We start from the raw sequence: 13960 nt of genomic DNA on the forward strand, positions 1-13960 counted from the left end.
GTATTAAAGGTCCATAGTTCATTTGAAATTCATGCCAATGATGAGTGTATGTAAACTTCTGACAAGCACTGTAGGTCAGTATAATATATTTAATGAGCAAAATAGTATTATCATTGTCTGATTAGTAAACTGGTATTAAACTGTTCTTCACCCCTCAGGTGTCTGTGGTGGTTGATGGGGATAAGAAGGCGGTGGAGTTTTCTTCCCAGGGCGTGCTGAAAAACTCCCTGCGCTACACGTTTAAAAGTCGTGACCTCCATGCCCTCTTTGATCGCCAATGGCACAAGCTCGGCATTTCTGTTCAGAGCAACAGCGTTCCATTTATGTGGACTGCAAGCTGGCTGAAAAGAAAAATGACTGATGAGAGGGACAACATCGATCTCAACGGGCGCACACTCATCAGTACGCGGGTGGAAGATGGAAGGCCTGTGGATGTATGTTCGCATGATAGATTTTATTTAAAACAAGTACTTTTTGCTTTGGAATAAATTCACATGTATCGCCTTCCATATATATATTGGCACAGCTGAAAAAGTTGTGTAAAGTACCCTGAATTTTTTTTATTTTTATTTTTTTTATTGCTGTAACATAATCTTATTGAGTGGATAAAAGTGCCACAAACTTATAGAGCCATAATCGATAAATTAGAATATTACTGAAAAGTTTCAGAAACTCAATTCACTAAGGGAAATACATTATACAGATTAAAACTGACTGGTGATGTTTTAAAGCCTTTATTTCTGTTATTTCTATGATTTTTCCTCCAGCAAATATAAACACAACATTTAAAATTAAAATATTGCACCAGATCAATAAAAAAGTAACAAACATTCATGCAGAAATAGGGGCTACAGAAAAGTATGTTTGATACTGGCTTAAAGGTTGTTTTTAATTTTTAATTTTCTTTCCAAAAGGTACTTTTAAGCTGACAAACAAGCCTCTTAGAAATGCATACTTTAATTTACTAAATATGACTGTACAAAAACAAGCTGTTAAACAAATTTACCTAAGTGATGATAAAAAAAACATAAACTTATTAGATAAATAAATGTCTTTGTGTTTATTTATGTTTCACAAATTTAACACATTCATATTAAATACTAATGTAAAAAATAAGGCATTCTATTTCAAAACCAGATATATTTATTTAAGTGTTTCTTCCTCAACGAAGCAATTTGCCGGGTAAAAATTGCTGTAGACAAATTACTGGAATGCATTTGAGTTGCTGTGCTAATCAACCATTTTAGGCTGTATTTGACAAGCCACAATGACAACTTGAATTATTTCTCGATTGTCTGTTTCATGGCCAAATATGAAATATTTAAAATCTGAAACGATTTTTACCCATAACAAATTAACCCTAAATAATGATGTCATCATGTAATTATTTGTGTACGTAATACATTCTTTTATTATTAATAGATTTTGTTTATAGTAGTATGTTTTAACATATTTGTTTCAAAATCTTTTTAAAGTGTTGCATTTTAGGCAATTTTTTTTATTGGCCTGTGGAACATTTGCCGTTTAAAAATAATCAAACAAAAAACAGATTTAAATTAAAAGTTTCGTCTGATTGAAGTTATTCTGTTAAGATAAATTGTAGACAAATTCTAGAGGATTTCAAAATCTACAATTAGTGCCACTCCTATAGAAACCCCTGTGAAATTAAAAGTAAGTTAAGCATTTGACTTATGGATTTTTAAATATTTACCGTTTTAAGCAGACCAGAGTGTCAAGGAGCTTTTAATTAGTGCTCCTTGACTTCAGTTTCCCATCATGAATAGTTATGAAGGGATGCTGAGGCCTTCTTTCTTAGCCACTCTTTAAAGCGAGAAACAAATAAAAAACATGATTTAAGCAGGTTGGATGTGTGTTGATCTGCATAAGTCTGGACAAAGCAGCTACTCAGCTAAGCTTACCTTTATCTGCTGCAGTCAGAGGCATAATTAAAAAGTGTCAGCCTGTGGCAAACAAAACTGGATGAGAATCAGTGTCCCATCCAGGAGGTAAAAGAAATGAAAAACGACTACTTCAAACTCACTCTGGTGGGGAGCTGCATCAAATTTCCCAACGTGAGAAGATGGTGCTGCAATAAAAGCTTAATTTATCTTAAGGCTATTTACACATCTTTTATCGGGGAGGCCAATAATTATGAGGTGTGCTGTAAAAATTTTACAATGTTTTGAGCTGAAAGTTTTGGTGCATTTTCCGGATTTGATCAACCATGCAAAACCAATTAAAATGAACAAAAATGCTTTAAATCATCCTTCACGGACATGCTTCCTTGGTGTAAATCATCTATTGATTCACAGCTGTAAGCCTCCTTTAGCGGCCAGACCGAAGGTCTAAAAAAAAACTAAGGTCAGCTTTGCCATTTGATCATGCATGCCTTTGAATAGACTTTGGCTTAAGTGGGATTAACAGCTGACATTTTACTCCATGTAATTCATAAATTACATAAATCAGTAAGCACCTGGAAGCCTTGCAGAAGGTAAGCATGTAAACAAGTGTTGCTATTTTAGATTTCAGACTTTTGAATTGTTTGCGGGGAAGGAAGGCTCCACTTAATACATATGAAGCTAGGAGAGCCAAACAGTGACAAATTTTAATACTGTATCTAAAAAAAAAACAAAAAAACATTGTGAGTGTGATAATGAAACTGGCGTACAATGCTTAAATGTTGAATACATTTTTGCTCTTCTTGACAGATTGAGTTGAGACAAATTCTGATCTACTGCGACCCTTACATGGCAGAGATGGAAAATTGCTGTGAGCTGCTTGAGTCACAGGTAAAATGTCTTTTATTGTTCAGCACTTGGTGGGTTATTACCAAAATGTGGGGTTTATGTTGTGCAGTACAGAATTTGGATAGATATTTGCCCCATTGTTGTAATAGGAAACAATACAATATTTAAACTATGCCATCTACAAATAGAATGCCCAAGGATTATGTTTGTGGTTTTGTTCACACTAAAGAGGAAGTGTTTTGTTGTTTATTATTTAAACTTTAAGTTGAAGTTAAGTCAGCAAATTTTCCAAATTGGATTGTTTTTACTTATATTTATTTCAGATTGTACCTTGGAAAAACCATAACAAATGATATCAACTGTTGGTTAAATGTTTTGTATTTCAAAATTTATGATGTCCCTTGAAGGTTATGGGACAGAACCCTTTTACTTGCTGCTCATTAGTTTAGATCAAAGTTTTGATTCGCAAATTTTTCTTTTTGTACTTGAATCAGACAATGAAAGTATAAGAAGAATAAAAACAATTCTTGGAAAATTATACGCTGCCCAGGAACCTAATAAGAGGGCTCTTCCATCACCATTAAATCAATGAGATCTAATGTTATAGTTGTTTCAAAAAAAGAAATGACCTTTTAACCTCAAACCATTAGATTTGCCCATGAGGGTTACATGCCAGTGTAAAGTTACTCTTAGGGAGTTGTGACAGTCCCAATATGACTTATCACAGAGGGCAGAATTATTTATTATTGTGCAATTGTACAGAGAAAGAAAGAAAGAAAGAAAGAAAGAAAAGAAAGAAAGAAGAAAGAAAGAAAAAAGAAGAAAGAAGAGAAAGAAGAAAGAAAGAACTATAACAAGTGTCTGATTGGTGACATTTTTGTATCGATCCAGTGTGGAGCCAAGAAGACCTTTATTGGGACCTCCCCTCCCCCGGTTACAGCCCAGAGTCCCCTGATGCTGTCTCAGCCGACCTCACAGTCAATTGACAGATGTCACTGTCCAGCTGAAAAGGTACAATCAATTCCTCCCAACAAGGGCCTCTAATGGACTCCAGGGTAATAGCCATAGTAAGTGAGCTAGCTAAGATTTGACATCACATGTACTCATTCCTTTATGAGGAGCTAAACAGCCAGTTGAAAGGCAGTTTTCATTTCCTAAATGTATTTTCTTCAACCAAAACCAGCTGTGATCTATAAACAAACCCTTCTAAGCATACAGCGTGCAATGCTTTGTCAAAATGTGAAAATAAACTTTTTTCTTCTGCAAACATTAACCTACTTATTATTAAACCTACAGATGTTGAAAGTATGAAACATAACTCAACTGCAATTAGCCTTGCCATTTGTTTTCAAAGCCCATTAAAAAATAATTTTATGAAACAAAAAGAGCCTTTTGTGTCTCATCCTCAACCTAGATAGGCCCTTGCAAATATGGAGAATGTTGTAACTTAACCAAAAAGCAGCACCTGTAAACGTCTCACGATTTTCACAGAACGGATTGTTTACCACACAAAAAAATATAACAATATTAACAACAATTATGTCAAATGACAGTTTGGTTACACGGGAACAAAAAGGTATAGCGAGCACTTTTGCCTCCAAGATCATCTTAGCAGGAAACCTGGATTTCATAGTGAAGGTAAACATGAAGTCAAGGTTTCCTCCTTACTCATCAAAACGGCGTCTCCGTTGGAAACCGTTTTGCGCCAAGACTATTGAACAATCAGTATCTTGGATTCAGGGGAAGGAGCAACACAGTTCGTGCCACTTCCAGGACATACATACATACATACATACATACATACATCTATCTATCTATCTATCTATCTATCTATCTATCTATCTATCTATCTATCTATCTATCTATCTATCTATCTATCTATCTATCTATCTATCTATCTATCTATCTATCTATCTATCTATCTATCTATCTATCTATCTATCTATCTATCTATCTATCTATCTATCTATCTATCTATCTATCTATCTATCTATCTATCTATCTATCTATCTATCTATCTATTCCAATTGTACATACAAAATAACAAGTAACCAAACAACAACCCCAACATAAACAAGAATAAAACGACCAAAGAGGGGAAAAAAAAGTAAGTAAGTAAAGTAGAATTAAAAATCAGATAACATATAAAAATAAGAAACTTGTGAGAGGAGAAAAACAAAAATTATAATAATAGAAATGATTAAATAAATTAATATCGACATGTTACAGTAGAGTTACAGAGCCTATGACTCAATTATGTCCCAGTGTTTCCAGCAGGGAATCGTAAGTGAAAATAATTCAGAAACGGCTGCCAAACCTTATAGAACCTCTGGGTTGATCCCCAGATTGTGTGATTCATTTTCTCGAGTTTTAAGTGTGCCATTACATCCTTAACCCAGCGCTGTGTGTGGGAGGCCTCTCTGACTTCCCATTAGGCAAAATAAGACGTCTGGTCAATGGAGATGAAAACGCAATGGCATCTGATTGTGCACCCGATATCACCAACTCTGCAGGGGCCACACCAAATATAGCAATCTTGGGGGCAGGGCTTATCTCTCTGTCACAGATGTAAGAAAATGTGTAAAACATTAAAGACCACAACTTGCAGGACATTTTAGCGTGAGCAGGGAGTCCAGAGCCGTACCACAAAGGTGACCATGAGTTTCGTTTGTGTGCACAAAGTTTACCAGGCAAGAAAACACTTTCTCTTACATATATTTAATGCCGGCTCTGTGTCCGGTTTTATTTTTATACGTGTCCGAACCAAATGAAGGCGTGAACATCTGACTGCAGAGTCGATATTAGAACTTTTCTTCTATTAACAATATAAGTAGCATTAAGTTGTAAGTAACGTCTTGGAGCTAAACAACGCTCTGTTTTAGGAAAAACTAACTGCAGGCTGACTTACAAATTTTGAGCAGCCAGACAATATAACATCCTTAACATAAAGTGTTGACAGCTACATTACTTTAGAGCAGCTTTACCCAAAGGAGTGGAACATGAACTGATTACGTGGAGAAAAGTGAGATTTGCACTTGTTCAAATCTTGGCTCGCTTTCATAAAAGACAAAAAAAAAATTCTGACAATTATTTAGAGAAATGCGAGAAACAGTGCTCGTTAGAACCACAGCAGAAATCTCGACATCCACTGTTTTTCTCTCAAGGAGTACCAGTGTGTTGAATTACAGGCAGACTCTGCTCACCACGGAGCTCTTTTAAGTCCCTGGGCAGGATGGTGCTCGCTTCAGTTTCTGAGCAATTGTTCTCCGACAACATTTCTTCTGACTTTCTTTTCCTTATTGGATAAATCAACATATAAATTTTCACTTTATGAGTTCAAACTCAAGCTGGAGACTTTAATATTAATACTTCCCTCTCAGATGATCATTGCTCTATGCTTTAAAGCCCAAGTTTGCTGTTTCAAAGGCAACATCGACACTTCTTAACAGTTATTGGCTGCAGCTTATGCTTGCCTTTTTTTTATTTTACACTTTTTTTTTTTACATTGTTCCTCTATTACATAAATGGCAATAAATATAACTACTGTGAGCCACAAGACAGAAGACAATTAAAAAGTGAAATATGTGAGTCAGAAATGTACCTTTAAACCAATTTAAGGCCATAACTTTTACAGATAGTTGCTCATTTCTATAAAACTTTGTTCGGAGATATATTACTTTACATTCCATTTAACTGCAATATGAAGCTGTCGAATCACAGCTACTAGCTATAAGTTTGGAAATTACATGAATTTACATGAATGAAATTACTGAGAATCAATCATAGTTCTTTTCAATTTAAGTAATTAATCCAAGTAACTTTTGTAATAAATCACTTAGAAACAGAGAACATTTTTTGTTTAAATGTTGGTAATACAAATGCTTTTTATGTAAAAACATTGTATTAATTGTGCTCACAGGATGATGCTGGTCTTCCAGGCATGCTTGGGCTGTTTCAACAACCTGGGGAGAAGGGAGACAAGGTAAGGATTTTATTTTAACCAGTGCACAATAATTGTAGGAGATTAAAGTGTTTTTTCTTCCGTTTCAGTATTGTGAGATGGTGGGTTTCACAAACAGCTTTGGCTCTGCATGTTGCCATATATGGCCTTGCTTTTGTTTCTTCAGATACATTCTCATCTGTTCTGTTCTGCAGTACGTTTTCACAAATTCATTTATTTAGCCAGTGGTGCTACTGTTCCAGGAACTCGACGCGGTCTGAATGTCAGTGAAGACGGCAATTTTCTGTAGGACAAATTTTTACTCGAGTGTTAGAGGGGAAAAAAAGGATCCATCTCTCCCACAGTGAGCAAATGTCAATGTTGTAGTGTCTGGCAAAGTCTCATGTTCCTCTGTCAAGGTCCTTCATTGGGGCTACTATACAATTACCTGCGCAAGGTGAGATTTCTCCCAACTCACCCGAGGAGTGTGAATTGGGAAATCATAGATTTGTACAATCAGTAGAAAACAGGTATAGTTTGAAAAGAGAATGCCCCTTTTTCATGACAGCTCAATAGACATGTTGAATTGTAAATTTTAAATGCCCACTTACTGAAAATTGTTGGTGTTATGTCAGCTGGAGGACATGAAGAAAAAAAAAAAAGACCAAACAATTGAATCCCCAGACAAACAGTGTTATTTTCCCCCAGATGAATCCCATTGTTTGGGTGATTAAATCCCCTGTTGCCTGTTTGTACAAGGTTAAAGTAGCCTGGAAAAGGAGAATGCATTCAACTATGAATGGATTTCATAGCAGAACAGGTGGCAGTACCGTGTGCCCGATAAGACCAGATGGCTTTTAGGGTCACTCTTATAGTTGCCATCATGTAGCTGTGGGATTAAGATATGTAGGATTATTACCAAAACGCTTTTTTTTTTGGAAAACAAAAGTTTCCTTTTTCCTAGAAGATTTAACCACCTCAAGCAAAAATTACCCCATTTATAGCTCGTGTATATTGTTACTATGTTGTGGTTGGCACTTTATTGTAAAATCTTAATAGCATTGAGGTTCCTTTGCCTGGAAAGGAACCTCTTTTAAAAGAGGGGAAACTTGTGCATTCTGAGACAAATTTAGATTTTACAGTAACATAACTGCCTTGCCAAGTCACTAAACCTAGAAATACAAAACCATATTTCAGTGTCCATTCAGTCATGTTATGGATAATTTAAATAAACACATGATTTTTTTTTTTTTTTTAGGTATAAATGGTTTACTCCATTGTTTTGCAGTTTTACGAATGTCCATTCCAAAATTGCCTTATAGCCCATTTTAAAATAATTTTAGATATTGTATGAAAAGTATCTATTCAATATCAAAATATGCTAATTAAATTTGCACAGAAGTTATAACTGGTGGCTCATTCTCCTTAATTGAAGTGGCAAAGATAAGCTGCCGATTAATTACTAGCTGTTATTCGATAGCCAGGACCGAGGGCCAGACTTTATCAGGCAGGAGGTTTTCCTGTCAGGCAGGCAAATAACTCATCCACACATCTGATAACAAAATGTGATCACTGCCGAAAACTCTAAATGGTGGAATGGTTAGAAACAATCATTAGAAACGTGCTGATAGTGTATGAAAATAGATTTATTGCTTAATGGATTAGATGTAATTTTTCATGTAGAACAATAAAGTTAGCAGCAGCATTTAATATATATATATATATATATATATATATATATATATATATATATATATATATATAGATATATATAGATATATATAGATATATAGATATTTGGGTTGCTGCATTTACCTAATCAAATCACAAGTAATACAACAAGCCTAAATATTGTTACATGCAATTAAGATAAAACTTTAGAAAGATGGATTAGCGTACACGACCTGTGATGCCAGTAAGAAGTGCCACATAGGTTCTTATGGATTCCATCAGAACCCTCGGTCCACATAATGTACCAAGGTTTTGTCCAGTCGCCTTCTGAGTTTAATTTCCATCTTCTAGTCCAGAGTATGGCCGTGTCTCTCTCCAATAAATCTGAGACCGCTATGGATGAATGCCAAACTACAGGCTTTTGCGATGGGTGATTGCTGCACCAGTCGCAAGACAGACTTCAATAAAAGTTATTTTAGAGCTTTATTCTATAAGCTGAAGCAAATAAAAAGGTGTACAATATACTTTCCTAAGTAGTGACTCAATGATGTATTGTCTGTCTCTTCTGATATGGTGAAGGTATTATGTTGTAATTTTGGTCACTTTCTGTGTCCTTTCACTGATACAGCCTAACATTGTTAAGTTTTGGTGGAAGCCACAGTGTGCAGTGGACAAACCAGTGCTAGAAAATTATAGTGGCACAATTGCTGTTTTTGAAACTGTAAAACAAACTTATTGAAAATTTGTAGATACTTTTAATGTATTCGATACACTTTACTATATAAATATAGCAGAAATGTATCAAACTTCAGTGTCAGTGGGAATTCCTTTAGACAAAATGAAGATTTAAGTATTATCTTACTGCAGGATATAAGGAGGAATATGTATGTATTATGAAATCTAAAGGAAAACAATGCTGTGACCATTTGAAACAGGAAGTTCAGAACAAGGTTATGGTTAGTTATTGTTTTTAACATGGTTATGAAACAGTATATTCATTAATGAAGGTCATTCCACTTGGTATTAATATTATCATTGATTCTGTGTGCGCATTGGCTACAAGACAGTATATATATATATATATATATATATATATATATATATATATATATATATATATATATATATATATATATATATATATATATGTATATGTATGTATGTATGTATGTATGTATGTATGTATGTATGTATGTATGTATGTATGTAAAACACCTGAACTCAAGTTTCATATTTTGATTTACGGTCGACACTTTGCTCTGTCACAGCAAATCATTAAAGGCTTGAACACTGAATTGATCAAGTTCAGGAAAAATATGCTCAGGGACAAAGGATTTGTCAGCTCTTACACATTTCCAATTTTTTATTATTATTTTTAATAATAATAATAATAATAATGATATTATAACAAATAAAAATGAAAATTTACTAAGATTGCTGATTAATTAATTAATTGCTGAGGATTTTTTTTCCTGTTCCCACACCAGTTTCATGCTTAGTTAAATATCATATATTTACAAGTGGGTAATTTCTAAAAGTGTGCTGAATTTTACAAACAGTTAAAGTTATGCAATGTTTGATCTATGCTTGTATAATTTCACATTTCTTACTCACTATAAGTTGTTAACTTTACTATAGACCTATTTGCATTAATATAGCAGTACAATCTGATACATTTGGAGACTGTTGTTTCTACAGCATAATCTTCCGCTTAATTATGATGTCTGTTTTCCCTTTTCCTTTCGCTTCCGCGTGTGCGTTCAACTCCTGCGAGGTTAATTCTCTCCAATTTACAGTTTGTTTGCAATAAATCCACTTATTTCCCTTCATTATTTTATCCACACAGATTGAAGCGATTACTTTTCAAAACTGCCCACGAGAGGCACTTTTAAAATGTGGAAAAAGACCATGATTTAAGGTTAACGCTGACATAATGACGGTTTGGAAGGGACATATTTAAATTACAATTCAAATCAACACTTTAAAAGGCACAGCAGCCAGAGTGGCTCTCAAGCCATTAGCGCAGAGAGGTGCTTTGAGATAATTTCATGCACCTGATTTGAAGTTTTAATGAGTCTAAACAAACCGAGTCTGATGGGTTTAATAAATTGTTGGGAAATAGTTTCGCCGGTGCTTTCGAAGTAACACAATGAAAGGGACGCTTGATTTAATTGACTAGGCCGGGATTTTATGTGATATGATGTGAATACATTATACTGTATAGTGCATTAGAAGTGATTAGCGCAGCTGGAGCTTGATCGTCATTCTGGGCGAGCAGACTACAAAATGTCACTGATCATGCGGTAAAAAATGTTTCTTACATCTTGTTGGACTTGCAATTTGTTTTTTGTTGCGGCTACTGTCATTTAAAATGAACCATCTGCACAAGAGGGTGTTTCTTTTAAACCTGTTGAATATGGCGTGCTGTCACAAAATATCATACTTTTGACTGAGCTGCATGCTGTAGCCTTTTTATCTTCATTTTACTCACTCTGACCTTTTTTTGTCGTTATTCCACAACTAAATTAGGACAGCTGCTCACTTCTCTTAAGTCATATTAAGCCCAGAGTCTCTGGCCGTGATTATTAAATGGATCTTCACTCTTTTGAAAAATAATAAAGGGGGTTAACAAAGTCAGAGCAAAATACTGTTAATAAGGTGAGCTCAAAAGACTTTCAATTAGCAACAGGAGCACCTCATTTGGTGGGAGAGTTTAAAATAGCATGAGTATACTCTGTAACAATTTAACTTGACTTTGTGGAGATTAATCAAAGGCATCTGGACAATTTAAGGCATTTAAAAGGCCCATAATGAGAGCTGCAGGCCAATCAGCATGACCTATACGAAGAGAGTTTCTTGGGAAAGTGTGCAGGGATTACTTTGGCTGTGCTGCTCCAATGGAAAGCACTATCCCGCATTACAGTAAGTTTGATGGAGGATTCTTATGCAGTGCAAAGGGATTAAAGTGCTATGATTAATCCAGAATCCCCCAGGAAATTAAACAGATAAGTAGTGGGTTATAAGAATGCAGCTTACTTGAAAGGAAATCCATTTTCTGTGGCCTTGCACATAAACCCTGTTGTTGCTAGGTTTACATCTCCTGCGTGTACATGCAACGGAAAACTGTTTTTCCACTTTTACAATACACTTCATTTATTTTGCGCTGTTCAAACGCCCTGATGCTCTTATGATTTCCATATTCATTTGTGCAGTTGGATTCAATGTACACGCCTTGCACCTGTAAAGTGAATTATCGCTGGAGTTTTAGTCGAAAGCAGGTTATTATGCCGCTGACGGTGAATTTTGATAAGCTGTCAAAACATTTAATTATTCCTATTATGTTCGTCTGTGTAAAAATGTTATTAGGTTTCCCCGAGAACACGTTTTGTGTCAGAGGCTAAAAAGGAAATTTGAATGACTGAAGGAACAATGTGGAATCTGCTTTCCCTCACATGGGGTTCATCTCTTATCAGTGGCTGACATTAGCAGATGGGAATTTCTATTATTCCTTTTTAAAAGACAACTATGTGATTGTTCATGTTGTCCCAAACCTTGTGAGTAACCTTCGTAAAAGTTACATGGACTGTGCTCTTTTGAATAAAAATAACAATAATGGGCTCACAAACTATTATACAAAGATGACATCTCAGCAGCTAATGTGGGCTACATCTCAAGCCTGCATGGCTGTCTTCACATTTCTGTCCTAGATGGCAAACAAACGTCCCAACGGCTTCCTTGTACAATTTACAGTGGCTTGCAAAAGCATTCAAATGTGTGGAAGGAGGTTGGCGGAAATTACTCATTGTTTTCAAATGGGTTTTTTTTTAGAGAAAAATCTGATGCACCAAAATAAAATAGTGCTCCAAATTACCTTCAGAAAATTCACGTGTGTAATCTAATCCAAGTGTTCAACAGCTGTTCTGTGAAGGTCCCGGAGGTTTGTCAGAGAACTGTAGTAAACAAATAACATTGTGAAGACCAAGGAACACACCAGATATGTCAGAGATAAATACGTACTAGACAGACGAAGAAGTTTTAAGCAGCGTTGGCTAATGAAACAGTATCCCTAAAAAATGTTATAGAGCGCCGCTCAGTCTATCACTCAAAGATTGAAGGAGTAGAGGAACTTTGGAAAGAGGAAAGTTCATGTTGAAAGACGTTCCTTTGTAGATTTGCCACAAGTTATGTAGAGATCTTAACATAAAAGTGGAAGAAGGTGCTCTAATCAGATAAGCGGGATAAGCGTGTAGGAAAATGGATGGATGGATGAATGGATGTTCGAACAGCTAAGCGTGGTGAAAAATACGCAGAGCATGTCACCCAGAACCTGCTGTCCCCATGTTGAAACATGGTGGTGGCAGCATTATGCTGTGGGGATGCCTTTCTTCAGGAGGAACAGGGAAGCCGCTCAGTTGATGGGAGGGTAAATGGAACTAAATACAATCTGGTTGTGGCTGCAAGAAACAAGACTTGGCAGAGATTTGCCTTGATACTATTTCATGCCCTCTTTTTTAAATTGTATTTGTAAAAACAGGTATTACTTTCATTGCATTTTACAATAATGCACTGCTTTGAGTTTATATATCACATATCATGCATTAAAATGTGATAAATAAATACATAAGTAGAGGTTTCTTGTGAGGCATGAACACATTTGCAAGGCACCGTATGTTCTGTTTGTGTCCCCGGTTCCTAATCCCTTCTCCTCCACTGCCTATGACGGTGGATCACGGCTTTACCATGAAATGCCTGTCTCTCTGTTTTAAGATTAAAACGGTTATCATCACAGTTGTTGGGACAACAAAGTGACTCTAAGAGGAGTTGGGATTAGTGTTTTCCAGTTGTTGAGAAACAGTATCCCAACCTGCAGCTGCCGAGCCATGGTGTCAGCAAGAACTTGTGGGACAGCTGTAGTAGGAAGACCACTGACGAAATGACAAGCCTTCATAATGCTATTCACTAATGTGTGAATGAGAGACCTTTCACTAACCCTTGTCCGTATTGTTTTCATCATGGCAGGACACACAAGGAGGCCAGGCTTCCAGGAAGAATTACTTTTTTGTCTTTGACTATGTGGAATTAGAAACTGTTGCTCTTCACTGAAGCAGCTTTTTAACACTTCTGGAATAAACTGACGCAATGCAGGAGCCAGTGACGTTATAAACTCGTTAACCCAGAACATGGGTGCCTGGTTGGCAGAAGGCGGACTGCATAGTGCTGCAGAGATGCATGTTTCAATTCCTAGCACTGGCATTTCTGGCTTGGCGGTGTGCCCTGTTGGACATACTTGGCATTCGTCCTGGGCGGGGGCCAGTAAGGAATCATGTCCTTGTCACTGCAGTAGCAACGTCTACTAGATGTTTGAGCTGTTTGTGCAGAGGGGGTTAGGATCTGAGTGTGAACAGCTTTAAGCACACTCAGTTGATAAAGCCCTCTGCTGCTGTGTGAACAACAAACGACTTGCATATACAGCACCCCCCATGATTACTGGCACCGCGGCTAAAGATGTGTAAAAATAAATTCATCTCCTTGCCTCCATGTACCTTTATTGAGTGCCAAAGATTTCTTATATTAATAACTGACTTTAAAAGAGCAATAAGTG

The 13960-nt window shown here is 36.0% G+C and overlaps 1 protein-coding gene across 1 annotated transcript in view; it reads left to right on the forward strand.

Moving 5' to 3' along the window:
• Nucleotides 1–353: 353 nt before the first annotated feature.
• Nucleotides 354–13960, forward strand: part of LOC118561301 (collagen alpha-1(XXII) chain-like) — a gene marked incomplete at its 3' end in the record, with an annotated part of 43223 nt that continues 29616 nt past the window's right edge. The window contains exons 1-4 of the mRNA XM_036133303.1: nucleotides 354–434; nucleotides 2709–2789; nucleotides 3639–3758; nucleotides 6667–6729. Coding sequence (XP_035989196.1) covers nucleotides 354–434; nucleotides 2709–2789; nucleotides 3639–3758; nucleotides 6667–6729 — 345 coding nt within the window. The remainder of the gene's footprint in view (nucleotides 435–2708; nucleotides 2790–3638; nucleotides 3759–6666; nucleotides 6730–13960) is intronic.

Source organism: Fundulus heteroclitus, unplaced genomic scaffold (genome assembly GCF_011125445.2).
Source record: "Fundulus heteroclitus isolate FHET01 unplaced genomic scaffold, MU-UCD_Fhet_4.1 scaffold_603, whole genome shotgun sequence".
Taxonomy (NCBI): domain Eukaryota; kingdom Metazoa; phylum Chordata; class Actinopteri; order Cyprinodontiformes; family Fundulidae; genus Fundulus; species Fundulus heteroclitus.